Source organism: Plectropomus leopardus, chromosome 19 (genome assembly GCF_026936395.1).
Source record: "Plectropomus leopardus strain MGB_pleo_1.0 chromosome 19, ASM2693639v1, whole genome shotgun sequence".
NCBI lineage: Eukaryota > Metazoa > Chordata > Actinopteri > Perciformes > Serranidae > Plectropomus > Plectropomus leopardus.
Window position 1 is genome coordinate 18,259,778 of NC_142194.1, and position 20,728 is coordinate 18,280,505.

The 20,728-nt window shown below is 38.1% G+C and overlaps 1 protein-coding gene across 1 annotated transcript; it reads left to right on the forward strand.

The window, feature by feature from the left end:
* Positions 1-4,892: 4,892 nt before the first annotated feature.
* On the forward strand, positions 4,893-20,583 carry LOC121959308 (glucagon receptor-like). The gene is made up of 14 exons (XM_042508555.2): positions 4,893-5,088; positions 10,779-10,870; positions 11,048-11,150; positions 11,353-11,463; positions 13,221-13,342; positions 15,424-15,530; positions 16,024-16,180; positions 16,299-16,458; positions 17,566-17,626; positions 17,761-17,830; positions 17,926-18,017; positions 18,196-18,334; positions 18,459-18,500; positions 19,246-20,583. The coding sequence occupies exons 2-14, from the start codon at positions 10,787-10,789 to the stop codon at positions 19,315-19,317; spliced, it is 1,320 nt and encodes a 439-aa protein (XP_042364489.2). The 5' UTR covers positions 4,893-5,088; positions 10,779-10,786; the 3' UTR covers positions 19,318-20,583.
* Positions 20,584-20,728: the final 145 nt, after the last annotated feature.

Consider the following 20,728-nt stretch of genomic DNA (forward strand, 5'->3'; position numbering starts at 1 on the left):
TTCTCGATATTACTTCTTTTGTCATCTCACTGCACACAATGCCAAATAGATTCAAACTTTTTTATTAAAGGTGCTTTGATAAAGGAAATGACGATTGCTGGAGGTCTGTGAATAAATAATTATGTTACGAAGGAGCCACTTAACTGACGAAAAGAGGAAGAAATTGTAACTCCTTAGCCATTTTATAATCCCAACCACTTAAGAGCCAATCAAGGGCACTTCCATTACTTTGAATGATATCTGCACTACAGGGGTGAACACGTGTCAGAAAAACTGCTCTCGACACTTGTACAGTAAGAATAAAGTAATGCTTTGTTTGACAATGGTTTACATGTTCTCTGAGGATTTCAAGCAGGTAGAGTGGTTTAAAGAACTTCATCTCAACAGAAAAAAATGATTTGCTGCAGGGTGACAGCTTAAAGGGGTTGAGTGGGTGTGATAATTACGTTTGCTATGAGTGCAATACATCAGCCAGAGGAACTTTTAAGAAGGCCATAACTGTAAATACCATGTTAGTGCATTTTGGGTCTGAGAAGTTGATGTGAACATGACATGAAAAAAGATAGTAATCAACATGAATCAGTCAACACTGCTCTCTAATTTCACCAGTCTAATGGATGAAAAATACACAGCAGTCTGCAGGAGAAAATGTTGGCATTGTATTTTCTTGCAAATCAGGAATAAATTATATTTGTAGTATTCATATGAATCATACCAAGGTTTCTTAAGTGGCAAAGTATATGAGCTGGAGGGATGGAGACAGTGGTTATATGGTGGTTGGTGTGAAACCCAAATGAGACACCCCCAAGCTGCCAACCACCGTTTGAGACCAACACACAACATAACCGGTTGTGTTTTAGTGAGTGATCACTGTATTTCTAGTGGCTTTTTAAGCACCAAACATGGCTGATTATTAGCAACCCGTTGCTGTTTTTCTACCAAGAATAGTACTATGAAAAGCAGTTGTTTTTTTTCAGAGACATCGCTGCTTTTCTAGTTGGGATTATGCCACGAAAAATGTTTTTTTAAGCAACACGTCCCTGCGTTTCTACCTGGGATAGTGCCACTTATAAGAAGTTGTTTTCTACAGAGACAGCACAGCATTTCCAGCAAGGATAATACCACAAAAGCATTTTCAAACAAGACATATCTGCATTTCAACAGTTGATAGTGCCAAAAAAGACATTGCTGTGTGTACAGAGACATCACTTCATTTCCAGCCAGGATGGTGTCCTGGTTTTGTGAAAAGCGGTTGTTTTTAATGGAGACTTCGCAGCTTTCCCAATCAGGATAGTACCATCAAAAACAGTGATTTTGTTATACCCCTTTTGCATCAAAATGAGCACGGTTTAATGATGGGTAAACTAGGCTATGGACTGCTTTCCCATTTCACAGCATTGCTAAAAAAAGAAAAAAAAGAAAAAAAAAGTTAAATATGAGCCTTCCTGCTACATAAGAATGTACAAATGTAACATATTCATGTATGCAGAAATGTAAAATGCTCACTGGTATTAATAGATAAATAGATAGATAGATATATTTTTTAGTCCTTGCAGAAATTCATCATCGAATTTTAGTGATCTATGAGCGATGTATTTTTGCTTCTAGTTTTATTGACAGATGAAGGGAAAATGTGTGTCCCTGTGTGACTGAGTGTTCCTTTAGAGGAGCTACTCTACATGTAAAATTCAATAGGTTTATTTCTAGTCAGTAATATTGTGAGGGATTTGAGCTTCCACAGACTCTTGAGGCTTCATGCAAAGCCATGGATTTGAGGCAGATTAGTTCACAGGTCTTATGTACAAAAATGCACACTGACATCAATATCAAAACACAAACAGTTAAAGAAAACAATAATGCAATAGAAGTGAAAATGAAAGCCGACTGCAGTTGTTTTCGACACTGTGCTGTATCTTTCCTAACTTCGTCTTGGGTGCGTGCAGATTTTGGTTTGGCACCTGGTTGCTACATTTTTGTAAAGTAGTGTCATCACTTCTGTGCTGTGCTGAGCAATGTCCTGAACACAGCAAAACAAGAACAAAAAAATTCAGGCAGCGGACAGTCTCTGTAGACAAATACATCAACACACAATAAGTGATGATTGAGAGGGATTACTTTCAATAATTTAATTGTCACATGGAAATTATACATATACATGCTTTGTGATAGGCACCTCATTACTTTCAACCTTTCATATGAGTCTATAGATATGGAAATTTGTTAAAGTTGTTGAACTTTAAACAAAAGCCAAACCTTGATGAAGTCATGATTTCTTATTAGACAGCTGCCCTATGAAAATAACAAGGTCAGCTCTTGAGAAATATATAAAAGAATATAAGATGGAATATAATGTGACATTGAGCGAATATATAGCAACAAGCAACCCTTTGCTTTGTAAATATAGAGTGGCGTAATGGCGTCATGAGCAAAGGATTAAGTCTCACTACTTTTATGTATGTTATAATCCGAGCTTGTCTGTTTTTTGTTTTTGTTTGTTTGGGTTTTTGTGTTTTTGTGAATTTGAAACACTATTTTAGCCCTCTATAAATCATCAAACAATTCAGGACCAAAACACATCTCTGATCTTCTGCTGTCACATAAACCCTGTAGACCCCTGATGCCTCCAGGCACTGGTCTCCTAATTGGTCCCAGAATCAAATCAAAATATCATTAAGCCTCAGAGTAGGATCTGGAGAAAGTTTCAATCTTGCCTGGACTATCTGTCCTGGATCTGCACTACAATTTTTATTCATTCACTTGGTATTCACTATAATATTTTCCCAATTTCCTCGAGTCTGTTATTTTATGTTTCATCTGATTTTGCTGCTACTTAAGTTTATTAAAGTCTTATCAAAAGCTGTTGGAGTCCCCTAGTGTATGAGGTTTTCTATATAAAACGTCCTAAAACTACATCAGGATTTTTTATAACATAACATGAAATGGGGACACAGATTTCAAATAAGAATTTAAAGCCCTGTCTTTCACTCTATCTCGTGTCATTGAGAGCATTTCAGTTAAAAAGTCTTATTACATGTCATGTCTGACTTGCAAAACATGCAATTTAACTGTATGATTCTGTGTATTTGTGCTACCAGGAGTCAGGTGGTCCTGAACATTGATGCTTTTGATAGTTCTGGAGTGAAGGAAAATGAAATACATAGTATTTCTGTTACAGATTCACATACGATTTTAGAGAGGTGTTTAGGAAATGGCTTTCCCATTCCCTGAAAATGTCTTTTCTGCTGCTGATAAGCCACAGTACCACTCTTATCAGACCTGCCACTTTGCACTCAGGCCATCCAGCATCTGTTTTCCCACTTTTAGCCCCATCAGACACAACCTTGTCACAACATGGTGGGCGAGTCTGACACATCTTCATCAACATGCCCCTGGATTCCTGAAAAAACGTTGTTATTCATATGAAGAGTGAACACCATGGCTCTTTCTTTTTTTCCAATTCTCAAAGATAATAAATAAGGTTCAACTGAGATCAGGCGCTAAGAATTGGCATCACAGTTACGGACGGCAGAATGAAAGAATCTAATCAAACTGAGATGGAGATATAAACGCAGAAACAACCACAGATAGGTTGTGCTCAGGCCCTCCACAGTCTCATTATTGTCCCGACAGCCTGTCAATGAAATCGTTTCCAAAGGAGGACAACAAACAAAGCTAGCAAGAAACATATTAGTTTTATTATCACAGCAAATTCTCTTCACAGAATGCACCGATAGTTTCATCTGAGGGAGCAGTTCTTCCTTATTTACTGCCAAAACATCTTGATAATATCGCATGAAGCTAATATTTAAAGGAACATTTTAGCTATACAGTATATAGTCTACAACCCCAATTCAAATAAAGTTGGGACATTGTAAAACATGATAAAAACAGATATTTAATTTTCAAGCTGATGAACTTCAATGTTTTTTGTAAATACATGCTCCTTATGATTTTGATTCCTGCAACACCTCAAGGAGAAGTTGGGACAGGTGCATGTTTACTGCTGTGTTATATCACCTTTGCTCTTAAACATACTCAGTATACGTTTGGGAACTGAAGACACTTAATTGTTAAAGTTGTGAAAGTGAAATTAGTTTCCATTCTTGTTTGATGCAGGACTCACTTGTTTAGCAGCCTGGGGTCATGATGTTGTATTTTGTCCTCGCTTTGCCTTATCCTTACTTCTTGTAGTTAGCAACATGATTACTATTTTAATAAGCAGTTTGACAACTTTGAAATCACAGTTCATGGGGCCCAAGTTGTCTCTGCACGCTGATCTTGTCTTTTGTAATTAGATCCAGGTACAAGATGCTCACATTTTCATGTCAGTATATAAACTGGTAATGTGTGTGAATTAATGTGCTAACAAGATCACACTGTGTGCAGCATTTTAACCATCTTGACACTGGACTCAGGGGGTCCACTCATATTCCAATATACACAGCAAAGGTGCCCTCTTGGATAAATCTGTGATCGATAAAACATGATGCCCTCTGGTCAACCAATAAGCAAGACATTGGGTGACCATCCAGGGGAGGTAACGTGAATTAGTGTCCTAATGTGTATGGTGAATATTAAGTTGACCTACGTTCATTTACACCTTGATGAATTAGGAATATCCAGAGGGGGGAAAAGTGTCAGAAAGCTGTGAGTGATTTTGGCATGAGTGGACGAACCCATTCCATCCACATTTGAAAATGTGTTCCTGTCTTGTTTAGACTCTCCAAAGCCCCCTCACCCCAGTATAATATGCAAAAAGACATATGTTCCATCCCCAGGTGACTCTGGACAAAAACGGTTCTGTCCCAACATCAATTGCCCATTGCACGCGCATTGAAGAAACGCAGAACGCAAACGCACCACCACGTGTTCAGAGGACTGTAACGCGCTTGTTTGTAAATGTACTCAACATCGGAAAATAATGATTGAAAGGCACTTTGTGCAGGGCAGAGCATTACGGGCGGACAAGCTGCTGCGTGTGTGTGTTTGTGTGTGTGTGCAGGTTCAGGTGCAGTCCGTCTTACAAGCAGCGACAGGGCGGATCATCTCCACACCGCAGCTTTCTGCACGCCAAAGGACAAGTTACCTGTAAGTGACTTGCTCGTGTTTTGTATTTTTTCAGCCTGCTAGAACTGTCTTATGCGGAAGACGTCCAAAAGTAAAGGGATTTATCCAAAACGCATCCGCCTGTAGGGTACATTTCAAGGAAAATGTTACATCAGCAATGTGTAAGTAAGAAAAACAAAACAAAACAAACAAAAAAAAACCAATCTTGGAGGCTTTTTATTTCTGTGCATTTTATTGATCTTTGTATCTGTTTCTCACTGAAATGACTGTGACTTTAAATCTTAACTTTACAGTGTGGATTAGAATCGCGCGTGTGTGGGTGTGTGTTTAAAAGGTCATTATAGCCTACTTTTGTGCAGAATTTAAGAGATGCAATGCAAACGGTGCATGGAGTGCTGAAACTGCAGGCACTATCAGTAAGCCTAAAAGCATTGTAAGTTGCGTATGATGTTTAATTCATGCATTTGATGTTGGTAACTGCTGTGAGTTAAGCTTGGGGCTTTCATATGCTGTTTGGCTGCTTGTGGCAGCTACAGGTGATCTACCAGGATGTTGTTGTTCTGCTCAACATTGTTGTTTTCTTTGTCTTCATCGTTTGCCAGCTTGATGACTATATATGTATATATATATATATATATATATATATATATATATATATATATATATATATATATATATATATATATACAGAGAGAGAGAGAGAGAGAGAGAGAAATGTCCCATGCTACAACAGGCAATAAACACTGTCCAAAAATTATCATGAGGAGAAAAAAAAACTCATGAGTAAATTTGCTCAAATTGCCATTATCACTACTAGTATTTCCAGAGAGAGAGTTTACTGCAGTTCTGTGTGTAGTTTGGTTCTGCCTGAACCCAAGAGAAACCTTTGCTCTACTGCTGTGAGTAGGCTTTGCTTTAAATGTATCAAAAAGTGGAAGACTAGACTGTAATATGAGTGTTATATGACATAAGTCAAAGTATAGTATGTCATGAAAAAAGTCTATAAAATGTCATGGTATAATCTTCATAAATAAAAGTCATTTCCTGTGCGGCCCTCAATCATATGCCGACTCCCTAAAATCGCACTCATAAGTGTCTAGTGTTATGTTTTGATGAGGAGGCCCATACCAGGATACACTGTAAACTTATATTCAGATCTTACTTTTAAAAATCTAGCAAACTGATTGCCTTGATAAAGGTAAACAAATATAGCTATTAGTTTTGATTTATGTATATTTCATATTTAATTGTTAAGCCTACTTTTATTTTAGTTGTATATACTTAATTTCGTGTAGTTGCTGCTACTTAAAAATGAAGAGTGAATTTGGTCGTTCTGTGTAAGTAATAGCAGCTTAAGTTTTTAAGTGAGCTAAGTTAGTCAGACTTAGCTGAAGTTTTATATATTTTGCAAGTTTGCTGAAGCTCCGTTGAGTATTGGTATTTGTGATAAAACTATATGACATGAGGTCCTGTTGAAATATTAAGTAAAGTCAAAGAGAAAGAATTAGTTTGAATAGTTCTAGTTTTTTAAAAGATTGTTTTGTAAGGCTTAAAAGTGGATTTGCTTTGATTGTATAATTTTGTTTGTTTCCACAACCACAGATCTTGTCTTAAGACATTGTGAATCACATTTTGTTAAAATGAAAATAATCCTGCAAACTAATCAGTCTTTGTGCTTATAGTGCTTATCAAGCACAATCAGTTTCCAAAATAGTACTGAGTAAACACAACTGTTCAGTGAAGTCAGGCAAACTTAGACTGATTAATCTGCTATCACTTAGAAAAAAGAAGTTATTTTCACTTGTCATTTTTAAGTTGAAGTTTAATTTCACAAAATGAAGTAAATACAACAACATTTTAAGTAAACCTTACAAATAGCTGTATACGGTGAACATAACATGAGTGGTTACATTTAAGTAATTATTTATTTATTTAAGTAAAATCAACTAAAACAACTAATCAACTAAAAACAAAATCAGATTTTACAGTGTACCTTTGGAGGTGATATCAGTTTATTCTAATAAAAGAGGTAAATAACAAAATCCTCCATCATTTGTCATCTATGTAACTCGGTCCTCTCCTCCATGGAGAACAACAGCAAAAGGACAAAAAAGGGATACATGTAATACATCAAACATAGACAACATACCTGACAAAAGAGATAAACAACAAAATCCTCCATCGGTTGTCATGTATGTGACTTGAGCCCCGCACCAACAACAGCAAAGGGGCAAAGGTAAAGGAGGGAGACACATATAAAGGGTGTGATATAACATGCCAGGTTATAACTACTTTCACAGCGCAATACTACTCAAAAATTTGAGAACCTCTGATCTGAGATTTTTGTTGAGAAATGCTTTAAGGCACCCCCACCCCTCATGGACCAATTGTGGCTAAAGAAGCAGAGCCGTAGTCAATCCTCAACTCCTCCAACATGTCTAGCATGTCTGAACCCGATTGATTGATTGCCATCAGGATGTGAGTGAGTGTGAATGCTCACACTGAGTAGCAGGTGGCATTTTGTAGCCTCATCCACCAGTGTGTGAATGCGACATGCAATTTTCTGAACATAGGCTCTAAACAGGGCCCTATGATCTCGAAAAAGAAATATGTCGTCACAGACGTCACAGAGTTGAGAAGCAAATAGTCCTGTAATAGCTATGAATCGCATTACTGTAATAGTTTTAGTCAGCCCAGGTTTAAGCAGTCTCGCATAAGACTCCTGCAGGTTTGGACATCTTCAGAACAGTCAACGCTAAGTCACACCTGTGGTGTCAAAGTTTTTTTTGACAACCCTCATCAGCTGAGGATGAACCTGATCTGGGGTGGAGATGAGTTGGCTCTGGGCTAAAAGTGAGGATATCCCTCTCTTTACATTCATGTGTGAAATTTCTGTTTGCCAAAGATTGTGGGAAAGAAGCTTGTGTCAAGCCCTGGTTTTATGGAACAACTCCACTGGCTCTAGGTAATGATGTGATGATGTTAATAGCCACTCAAACTTTTTTGTTTTTTTTTTCACTACAATGAGTCACATTCCGCTTCCTGTCATCATATCAGCCAGAGTGTGGAAGCTCCAGATGGGGCACATGGACCTATTAATAAACTGAAGCAATGTGGTCTCATTCTTAGAGCACTACGGGCGATGAGTGTCAATAGTCACCTACCAGGGGGGAGAAATCAAATCAGTGCTTTGGCAGTCTGTTGGCACACAGTGGCAGGCCCCGCTGAGCCTGAGGTGGGACCCCCACAGATGACGGGCACTTGGGGCCCGCTGATCTCGCTTTGCCAATTAATGCAGTTCCATTAGCAGGGCCACAGGCCAGACTACCAACCTCTAATATTTATCAAAGCAACGTCTTTTTTTTTGACAAATAGGACACAATGAAAACAAAAATTTGATTGACAGAAATTGAAACAAAAACAAGATTAGATTTGATAAGTGTTTTAGTGTAATCACCTCCTCTACCAGAATTCAAAAGATGATTATAAATTTTATGTTGTTGTTTTTTTTTTTATTTTACTTATATACCTGCATATGCAAATTTTAAACAGTTTTAGCTCCGGCCAACAGAATACAATGTTGGTAGTGTACATTTCTGCGAAATCACAGATATGTCGCATTTGTATTCTTCGTATGCATCATATCAGCATTTCTAAAGGGACATAGTTTGGATGAAATGTAAGTGAGTTAATTAGTTAATTATTATTCTGAGTTAATTATCTAATTATCATGAGGTGGAGCGGATGGTGGATGGCGTGCGGCTCTATCAGGCATCTGCGAACAACTGCCAAGCAGACAGCAGCCGAGTCCGAGCGCAACGAACACTGCAAAAAGACACTATTTGGTTTACCTTAAAAAATGACAGCGTCTGGGCTGCCTGAAATTTTTAGATTAACTAAATTTGAAAACACAAATTGAATCACCTCAACTTGTCTTCTAAAATTCAGTCAACTTAAAGTTTTAATACAGCAAAGACGCCTTTATCAAAGTTAAAAATTTGTTTTTTTTTTTACAGTGCACAGTTTAGTTCAGTTTATGGGTATTTTAAAGTTATACTGTGTAGGATTATTTGTTTCTGTTTGTAAACATCTTCACAGACAAAAGTGACAGTAAAAGCCAACCCCAGATTAAATTTTGTTTAAATTGGAGTTGGAGTTTCGGTTTTCTGTGTTTGTGTTTTTCAGCGCTGTGTCTTGCTGATGCCTGCTGATGACGGTCTGGTACCTGGTTGCTGCTTTTTTTTTATAAAGCTCTGACCTCACCTGAGCATTGTGTGTACACACCCATAAACGAAACATAAAGAAAATAAGAAAATAGAGGCGCATGGTTGAGACTGCAGATAAATACACCAGAACACACTTCACACACACTTCTAGTGGGTCATAAGTGTTGATTCAGAGAGATTACTTCTGTATGAGTCTTTACATTTTCTTTCTTTTTTTTGAAAAACCTGCATATCTTTAAGCTCAAGAATTATGTTTTGTACACATTAACCATAGCATTCTTACAACAGAATTTTGAAACGGAAACCAACATAACATATCTACTGAAGCTTACAAATGTTATAAATTTGTGGTTTGCAGAAACGTATGACGGTAACATTTATTCTGGTGACTGGGTTGTGCTGGCATCATTATCTGCCCCCACCAGACAGCTGCTGTGGGAGGGATCAATGCCAATGTGGACGTACTGTGCAAATTAAGAATCCAATGAGTCACTATAACATATACGTCATATGTGATTTAAAGGATGAGTGTCTGTCTTATGCCAATTACTGTCAGAATAACACGTTATTTATAACTTAAGGGGGTGTTAGGTTAAAAAGGAATTGGCAAAACCCCAACTCCCCCACTGATTTTTAACCACAGACATCAGAGCCATTACATTCTACATCCTGTAATTTAAATGTACATCCAAGGCAAGTAGCCTGTGAAACAAGTCTGTCATAATGAAGATGAGGGTAATATAGCATGATTTTTTGGATGGCAGAATGTTGTGGTTGCATAAAAAATAAGACAGTCCTGATGTGTTCAAGTGATAGCCACATTCCAGTTCTGTGCTACATACTAAAATGGTTTTGAGTGTGTGTTTATTCTGGAAAAAACTTGACCTTTTATTGTTTGAAGAGTATTGTGTCATTGTGGCTGATATTATAAATTTGTGACAAAAACAATGTTTTTGAATTTGCATATTTAAATTTGTAGACATGGTATTTTCTGGTAAAAGTCCCTCTCCACTCAAAAATGTGGCTTGTTTGGTTGTTTGAGCTTCACTGCACAGAATGATTGATGATGATATATGGGTATGATTTCTCTTTCTGAAGTGAGAACACAATAATACAATAAAGCTCATTTGGGTATAAAAAGAAAACAAACGTTCTGTAAAATCAGGTTCCTGTTCATTGTCCATGGAGCAGCTCCAGACTTTATATCCTATGACAATGCAAGTTTGAGACATACGTCTCCGGTTCTGGATTTGAGAGGGAGTAGCTTATGTTCACAAATGTTGTTTTAAATTTTTTCTAGGCAATGGAAAATACAAATTGGAATTCATTTTTTAGGTAGTGTTCCCTTTTAATGGTTAATGCAGATCAATTCAAGGACAAATACCTGCTCTCTAAAGTCTGTTGGATTGTGCAAATTTTGCCAGCATTTACTGTCCTCAACTGTTGCAGCTGCTGAAACGGTTCTGTTCGTCTTCCTCCTTCTAGTCTTTCCGATGATAAAGAACAGGTCTGCAGTGATGGACAGGACACAAAAGATAATGGCTATGGTCTGTCTGCTGTTCCTCAAACTATCAAAGGTAAGTTTTCGAAAGAAAAAAATCAATATCAATCATTTTTTCTTTTGAGCGACTCTTTTGACAAGGGCGACTTTTAAAAACTGCAGTTTTTCTCTTTAAAAAGAACTTCAAAACGTGTTGGAAATAAAAGGTTGTAAAAGTCCTAGAGTAGACTTTCTTTGCCCTTTGTCCTTACAGTGTGGGATGGCCAGTGGGAAAGTCTTAGAGGAGACTTATCTAAAATGGGTCCAGTACAAAGAGGACTGTGTCGAAATGATAGAAAGTGAGCCGCTCCCTCAAGGTATGGATAAACTTGATTCATTTAATACTTCATTCATAATCATGCAAAAGGAAATATGGAAAATGGTGGAAAGGGGGAGGAGAGAGAACAAGGAAAATGTCAAATTTTGCTTTAGTAAATTAGCACTGAAATGATGATGATGTTTTTAGTTTTTATGGTTAAGACACATATCTTTTCAGTTTCTTATTGTTTGTGTTTCTAGCTGGCTTGTTCTGTAACCGGACATTTGACAGATATGCCTGCTGGCCAGATACTCCTGCCGGCTCTTTGGTCAACATCTCATGCCCTTTCTACCTGCCATGGTATGACAAAGGTAAGTCAAAATTTTAGTGATACTTCTAAAAGTTAAGAACACTAAGAATGTGAGTGTAGCCGAGGAGCGTATCTATGTTCGCAAGGGCATATATGTTCCTCTACTCAATATCCTCATGACTCACTGATCAGACCTTTCAAAGGGTTCCATGTTCTAAGCTACGTTTTTCCCATAGTTCCAATATTCATCGTAATTTCCCGGGGTCAATATGTTGAAATCACCCATCGGCTCATAGCCTCCTGATGTTAAGACCTATGCCCTCAAATTTGTGGGGCACAGGACATTTTTTCTAGATTTTGGAAACATCCATATCCCTTTGCTCTTTTGCAATTCAAACTGTGAAGCTATGAACCTTTACCAGTCTCTTTCAATGTTATATCAAGAGACATGTGACCCTGGGAACGTAGGGATGACCCTGCCTAAAGCAAACAATGTGTAGGGGCCAACACCACACAATACAACACGACAAACATTTTGGCAAGTATGCTTATTCATTTTATTGCTGAGAGTTAGTGTAGAGCCTCTCTTACATCTATCTATTCAATAAGAAGCTACAGCCAACAGTTAAATTAGCTTATAACAAAGACTAAAAAACCCAGAGAGCTGCTAGCCTGACTGTCTGAAGCTAACAAAATCCACCTACCAGCACCTCTAAAGCTAACTAATTAGAAACTCATGTCTTGTTTGTTAAATAATTCTAAGAAATATGTGTAAAAAAACAACATGCCAGGTAGCTGTTTCCCCTGTTTACAGTCTTTGTGCTGAGCTAAGCTAAGCAGCTATGGGCTTTAACGTCCTTACTGTACTGACATCAAAGTGGTATCAGTGATAGCCGAGACCGGAGGCATTATGTTTTCGGGTTGTCTGTCCGTCCATCCATACGTACGTAGATATGAACAATTCCTCTGAATGCGATATCTCAATAACACCTTCAGGGAATTTCTTCAAATTTGGCACAAATGTCCAATTGGGCTCAAGGATGAACTGATTAGATATTGGGGTCAGGGTCCTGGTAACTGTGCATTTTTCTCATTCTTGTTAAAGCGATATTTCAAGAACAGCTCAAGGAAATTTTCCAAAAATTGGGCATAAGTGTCCACTTGGACCCTATAATGAACTGATCAGAATCTGGTATTGAAGGTCAAAGGTCATGGTGACCTCATATAACATGTTGTTGGCCATAACTAGAGAATTTATATGCTCAAATGTCACAGAAATGTTTAATAGGATATAATGATAAGGTTCTGACATTTTATATCTGAAAGGTCAAAGGTCACCTGTGACATCATAATGTTCTGCAAAAACACTTTTCTGGCCATTACTCAACGTCATAAGACAGGAGCAGAAGGGAAGACATTTGGTCAGATACTGAATTGGTAACACTAACCTTGGGTGACCACTATGCTAATTGTATAAATCTTGTGTGCTGCTGGAGGAAAAGTTTGTGATGCATCCATGTGTTCATACACATGGATGTAACTGTAAGTGCGAGTTGAATGGTGCGTGGAAGCAATCAACCACATGGCTGTATTTCTAGTTTTATATCATAAACATTTATGAAACCCAATTTGTTTATTTTATGTTTGTATGTGTTTATTGTGAGCAGTATATATCTTTGTTTTTCTATTACCTTTATGTTAGAATGATAACCTGTCCTGTCCTGTGCCCAGTGTAAGCTGTGATTGACATCAATCCCCTGAAGTCACTTATTAGCAGTAAGTGGGCTGAGACTGAAGAACTGGCTGTTTCTCCACCAGTGTCTCAGGGTGTTGTGCGTCGCCTGTGTGGCTCTGACGGCCTCTGGGTGAGAGGACACAACGGACAAGTGTGGAGGGACATGACCGAGTGTGAGGAGGAGAAAGAGGTTACATCTCAAGAGGTATGCTGGCCAAAATGTCTTCAGCTCGGGGATTAATTTATTGCAGTTGTAAACACTTTCTGTTGCTCAATTACAGTACACATATTCTTTATTGAGGAAGATAGTTTGATTTGGTTTGGTCGTATGTATTACTGTAATATATTTTTATAGCTGTTTTACATAGTTCGTTGTAGATATAAACATTACTAAAATCCCAAGTACACAGATTCACATAAAACGCATAACAAATGTGTAATGTATATGAGTAAAATATCCATTAAAAGCATGTCAGTGACAGTAAAACTAATTTCAAAAAATAAGTTAAAAGAGAAAGGATACTGGGCTTACATTTACCAGATGGCTAGATACACAGCTAATAAGCAGAAGAACTTTATTTGTCATCTTATGTACAATCATTCTCTGAAATTGCAATATTCCTGTGTTGCACAATATACATTAATAAATAAAAAGATCATTTAAAAATAGCCACTAAGTAAAGACAATGCACCAATGGTTAAATAGGCACCATAATAATAAGTAATACCTGTTGGATGTGTAATTAGGCAACTGTTTGCTGATATGAGCTATATCAACTCAGAAGGTGGTAATATGTCATTACTTTGTTGACTGCCCTTAATGCTGCCCTTAATGGCCATAAAAAACAAAGACAGGTGTTTTTAATATGATGCCTAATTAGTCTCCATCTCAGGGTCATGGGGGCATATAAACACTGTGTTACACATCTTACACATCTCTCTGGCACTCCTATTCATTTTGTTGGACCCATTTGGTTGGAGAAGTTGCAGTTTTAGGGCATGGTCTCACATGAGCAAAATTAATATTGCCTAATATTTACCACCTGTTCCCTTTCATCCGATGCGAGCAGAGGGGTGAATAAAACATTCACTTCTCAAAGCAATTTCACATCCTTGCATCAGGCGGTGTTCAACTTTGGTGAACTTTAACTGACAAAGTCGCAGCCTCAACCAGTAACAAGGGAGTAAGGAAACACTGATTGTTGACATGTTTAACCAGTCTATACTTCACAATATTGGCCACTAAAATACAAACTGTCCCACATGAGAGACGCTGCCTTCCTGGTAGTGACTCAGGAGACGTGTGGAACCAAGCGCCAACCTTAGTGGCACAAAAATGAAGCCAACAAGGAAGCGCCAAAAACTGCAGTTCCTCTAATGACCACTGGAGGCTGGCTCCAATCAATCCCCCTCTGTCAAAATGCCAAAATTCACAGCACAAATAAAAAACTGGTACAAGTTTTAAAAACTGGTACAAAAAACCCTTTGGTCTCTTTTCCCATTCATGACAACTGTACGGCGGTGAATTTTTATATAACTCACCCATTTATATTTTTTAAGGCCCAATGTTACGCATAATTAAGTGCGGGCTGCTTTGAGTGACAGGCTGTCTGCTGAAAATATCCTCTGCTTCTCAGTCAGATCCACCCCTTGCTACTCCAAGTATGGTCACTATGGTCGCTAAAAAACCAAGAAGGTGACATTTGAAATGCCAATCTTCAGGCTTCAAAACAGGAGTCCACAAACCAATGAGTGATGTTGTGTTAGCTCGGTTCATTATTTTAACAGTCTATGCATCGAAAGTAAGAACATTTTAAATGTTCCCGTAACATAATATTTGGTGGCAGTAAGACTTAAAAACAATGACATGTCACTAAAAAGTTTCAGCTGCTTGTGTACAGTGAATGCCCATGCATACAAAATACCATCACTTTGGCGTCATCAGTATTTGACGGAAAAAACAACTACTTGGCATTCAAGGTTTCATGCCTGCTAGATTGCGAGTATGGTAACAGAGGAGAGGTCTGGTGGGTTTATCAGCTCATACCTCTCTCACTCTATCTCCCATGAGAATTTTTTCAGGCAACAGTCATGTCTTTCATTCATGTATTAAACTCACACCCTGTAAAAAAAATACAAAATGAGTCTCAGAGGTTCATTACTAAAAGTTGCAGTGGAAAGATTTACCTCCTGCTTTTTTTTTTTTTAAGTCTTCAATTTGAGGTCTTATCAGCAGTTTTTGAAGTCTTACTTTCAAACAGTGACGGGTGTTATTTGCCTTCACAGCTTTGGTTCAAAGAGCTGATGGTGAGCTTCAGGATGTTGTACACTGTCGGCTATTCCTTGTCCCTCTTCACACTCGTCACTGCTCTCATCATTCTTCTGAGCTTTAGGTAAGCTGTCCAATAGATTTGTCAGCCTAATCAAGCTGCTCAAACAACAGTGAAACCCACTGTGAGTCTGTGTGACCTCTTTCCTCAGTTCCTCCTCACTGACTAATGCTGTAAGAAATGCTTTGAAATGCAAATAGACAATCAGAAAGCAGTCAGCGACATACTCAACAATAATCAAGATCTCCTGCAATCCGAGCAATTAATCAGAAATGCGGGCACAGAGGGTTGTTTTATGTAAACAAATGTTGAATGGAACCAGCATTTCTCAGTTTTGCAGTCCAATTGGACTATTTTACCTTTAGTGTGCATAGTGATGAAATAGAACAACTAAAGGGTGATCAAACAATGGCAAATGATGTGCTTTTGCAAGATAAAAACGGACAAGAAATAAGAACACCAACAAAATTAAGTCCTAAGACACAAGATAAAAATACATAATTAAAGCTCTTATACACAAAATTCAAATTTGGGGTATTTTTATGTCCCCTGACAGGAAACTCCATTGCACCAGGAACTACATTCACGCTAACCTCTTTTTGTCCTTCATCCTGCGAGCTGTGTCTATCATTATTAAGGACACCATGCTGGAACGCCACTGGGGACGAGAAATCATAAAACAGACCGATGTGAGTGACATGCTCAGTAACCAGGTGGGTCTTGAAATATACTGATGATTGTTTGCTGTTGTCATTTATTGTTGTTTAAACACTGACTTTTTGTGATATGTATTTTTGTAATCTGTACATTTTGATTTTCTGTTTCCTCTAGGCTGCCATTGGCTGTAGGGTAGCACAGGTAATGATGCAGTACTGTGTCCTGGCCAATCACTATTGGTTCTTCGGAGAGGCAGTTTATTTGTATTCTGTGCTTATTGCCTCAGTGCTCATCGACAGCAACAAATACTTACCTTACATCTGTCTTGGCTGGGGTAAGTTCCATCCCTTTGTGTCCACATTAACATGCATCTAATGAGTTTTTCTGGGACTCGTTACCGAGATTTCTCATGTGATAGTAGAAATGACCCTGTAACAGCCCCTACTGATGGATGCCATGGACAAATCTATGCAAAATTTAGTAATTTAGTTCTTAAAGGGATAGTTTGTCTCAAAAAAAAAATGAAGAAAACAAAACAAAAAACATATTTTCCCTCTTACCTGTAGTGCTGGTTATCAATCTAGATTGTTTTAGTCTGAGTTGCAGAGTGTTGTAGATATCTGATGTAGAGATGTCAGCCTTCTCTCCAGTGTTATGGCAATAGATGGCACTCAGCTTGTGGTGCTCAAAACACCAAAAAAAAAAGATAGATAGATAGATAGATAGATAGATAGATAGATAGATAGATAGATAGATAGATAGATAGATTTGAACAACTTAACAGTATTTTTTCCAGCAGTTTCATAAAGGAACTATTTCTTCAGCCATTAATTATTACATTTCACGCTATCTCAAGCATGAGCCTCTCGTCCATGGGTAGCATGATTTACAAAGAGAACTGGATACAGTGTCAAACTGCTGTATTTCGTGATTGACTTCCGCATCATTGGGCCCATGGGGCAGGCGCACTAGAAATTTCTGCCCTCCCAGCTGGCTACTTCTGATTTAGCGCTCCACTAACTTGAATGGGAATGACATTATTTATTCATGCACATCTGCTAGACTTTCTAAATGTTATCGAATGGAGTGGATAAAATTCTGATAGTGAAGTCATTTTCTGCTCACAACAAGATCTGTGTAATATCTTAAGTAAGTGATATTTCTGGAACGAGACATTGCTGGTGGGTTTTTAAAATGTTTTTGAGTACCACAAGCCGAGTGCCACCTAGTTACATTATGTTGCAGAGAAGGCAGACATCTCCATAGCTGATATGTCTAACACTCAGCATCTCAAACCAAAACAATTTAGACTGATAAATAGCACTTCAGGTTAAAGAAAATATGTATTTTTGATTTGGGGCTGAATTGTCCCTTTAAGCTTGTTTTTGAAAGCACACACTAAACATCACTAAATCCTGCATCTTTTCCGTCATTCTCATAGGATCGCCACTTCTGTTTGTGGTTCCCTGGGTGGTAATGAAGCAATTGAAAGAGAACAAAGAGTAAGTGTGCTCTCAGGTGTGTGTAGTGTCCCCCCATGTGTCAGATCAGTTCATGTCTAGACCTCTGCCCCCCCCCCCTCCAATGGTCCAGATTAGACACTAGAGTAACTGTAACAACTGCCTTTTCTTCTCAGGTGTTGGGCTGTCAATGACAATATGAACTACTGGTGGATCATTCGTTTCCCAATTCTATTTGCTTCAATAGTAAGTAAGACCTATGAAAATAGTGTACGAAGTGAATGAGTCAGACTTTTTTTCATGGGATACAATAATTAATATTTTGATTTTCTTCTTAACAGATAAACTTTATGATCTTCATAAAGGTCCTGAAGGTCATCTTTTCCAAATTACGAGCCAGCAACCAGAGCGGATATCCTGATTACAAACTTCGGCAAGTTGTCCTGACGTATTTTTCCACTGATGATAAATTAGTTTTGTTAAACTCTTTTGTCTATTTTTTCTTAAAACTAAGGCCATGGCTCTGGCTGTTACAGAGTATCACAACAATGAATGTTACCAAGAAACAGTGTGGATGGTGTGACAAATTGCTATGTTTGATGTCTTGTTAGGCTCGCCAAGGCAACCCTTACCCTTATCCCTCTGTTTGGGGTTCATGAGGTCATATTCATCTTTGCGACGGATGAGCAGACAACAGGTGTTCTGCACTACTTTAAAGTCTTCTTCACCCTTTTTCTCAGTTCATTTCAGGTGGGTCCAATTAGATCGGAGAGTGACTGCTTTCTATATGACAATGTGATCATCTAGACATTATCTAATGTGTTCCTTTTATAGCAAATATGGTAAACAGAACTTTTTTGTGGCCTCTCTGCAGGGCTTTCTGGTGTCTGTGCTCTACTGCTATGCCAATAAAGAGGTTTGTTTCATTTTATATTCTCATTACATTTTTTTTTACCCTGCGTAGAAAGCAACTTGTTAGCCATATGTCACAGTGATAGTATCAGAGATACAGCATCTAGATAAATCTACATGGGTGTAGAACTGTAAGATTTGGCTTAAATCATATCAAAACATTGTTTATAATCCTGATAATGGGAGGATTAAGCCTATCGAAGGTCAGGTCCATCTATCGTACGATATTGCCAATGTGTTTCATGTGTGTTTGTTTACATAAGAATGTCAGCAAAGCCAAATGAACAGACAAAAAAAAAAACTATGCTGAGACACATTTTTCTGCCATTTCTGCTCAAGTTTAAAGCATAAATTGGCCTTAAAAGGACAATTTTATTGTTTAGCACAAATATTTCTGGGACAATATATTGTCTAACAAAAGTAGTTTTTGTGACAGCCTGACAGCCCCATTTTGGATATAAGCCCACTTATATCATACAGATCACATAAGGATGCAAAGACAAAATTAATGTTTTCGTCATCCATTTTTGTACAGGAACCGGATCTTTCATATTTAAATTTGTTTCTCTGTTGCTTTGTTTGCTGAGTTTTTAGAGTGTCAGATTGATTTGAATATTACCTTGGTGAATTTTCAGTTTCCATTCGATTTTGAAGTATCAGACTGGAAAATGGTACAAATCAAGTACAAAAAAGGTAAATTACAAAATATCGGAAAAAAAAAAAATTGCTCACCTCTGCTCTGTGTACAGGTCAGAACAGAGCTGAGGAGGAAATTACGCAGCTGGAGGACAGAGGCTGAAATTGTATGTTGTGGACAGTGACTAGCCGCCCTGAACTCTCGAGTGGACACTTTCTCCATTGCCACAGCGCCGGAGCGCAACAGATCCTCTGCCACAACAATGAGGGCAGTGCCTGATAGTTCACCCAATCCGGAAAGTTCAATGACTTTTAGAAGGCAAGACCAGCCAGCATCCCCCCCACAGGCTGAAACCTCTTTGTTGCACTGTCCATCAGTGGTAAACAGAGACAACACCCTGCATGAGGATCAGGATGACACTGGCCATTCATCTGCAGCGATGCAGGTGTCCTTTGTCATTCACCTACCAGATCCTGTGGAATTACTTCCACATGTTGTAAATGTAGACTCAGACTGAATGCATTTTTGCACATTTTCAGATTGTATGCAGAGTTTTTTGGGTTGTTTTTTGTGAATGTGTAAAATTGTTAATAAGTAATTCTTATCATTTAATTGGTAAAATTGTAAATAAGTGATTGTGGTCATTTAAGCCTTGAGACATATTTACATACAAAAATGTAAATTGTATTTGTTTATACTGATTTTTTTTTTATGTGTGATGACAGAAATACTGCATTGTTGGTAATTCATTGTAAGAAAGTAGTGTATGGGGTGATCGCTATATTACTTGATATGATTGACGGGTAGAATGAAGCAGTATAGTCAACAAAAATGTAAGCAAATGGGCAGTTTCTTCTTTCAAGCTTGGGTCCTCTACTTGAGTCCTGAGAACTTGAGGGTCCTGCACAGTGTCTCAACTGTTCCTAGGACTTCACTCTTCTGGACTGAGATCTCCGATGTTGTTTCTGGAATCTCCTGGTGTCACTGTCCCAGTTCGGGGATGACAGCCCCAAATGCTTCAATCAACACTGCTACCACTACTACCGTCACCTTTCACACCTTCCCTAACTCCTCTTTAATCCCATGGTATTTTTCAAGCTTCCTCTGTCCCTTTTTCCTGATGTTGCTTTCGCTCAGGATTGCTACATCTATCACTACTTCTTTCTTCTGCTCTATTGACCTCTACAATGTCTGGTTGGTTAGCCTTCACCAAGTTGTCAGTCTGGATCTGGAAGTCCCCTAGGATCTTGGCCCTGTCATTCTCCACCACCTTTAGAAGTCTCTTCCATTTGGAGCTTGGGACGTCTAGCCACAGATGTCCCTGTACACAATGCCAGCGACTTGGTTGTGGCACTCCATGTACGCTGTGCCTGCCTGCATCTTACAACCTGCTGTTATGTGCTGCCATCATCAATGCCTTTGTGCTGTCCTTCAGACCAGTCTTTACCAGCCATTGGTAAGAAATAAATCTATCTATCTCTCTATCTATCTATCTATCTATCTATCTATATATATATATATATATATATATATATATATATATGTATGTGTTAGATAGTTAAATTCAGTTTTTTTGCCACAGTTTCTCTTTTTTT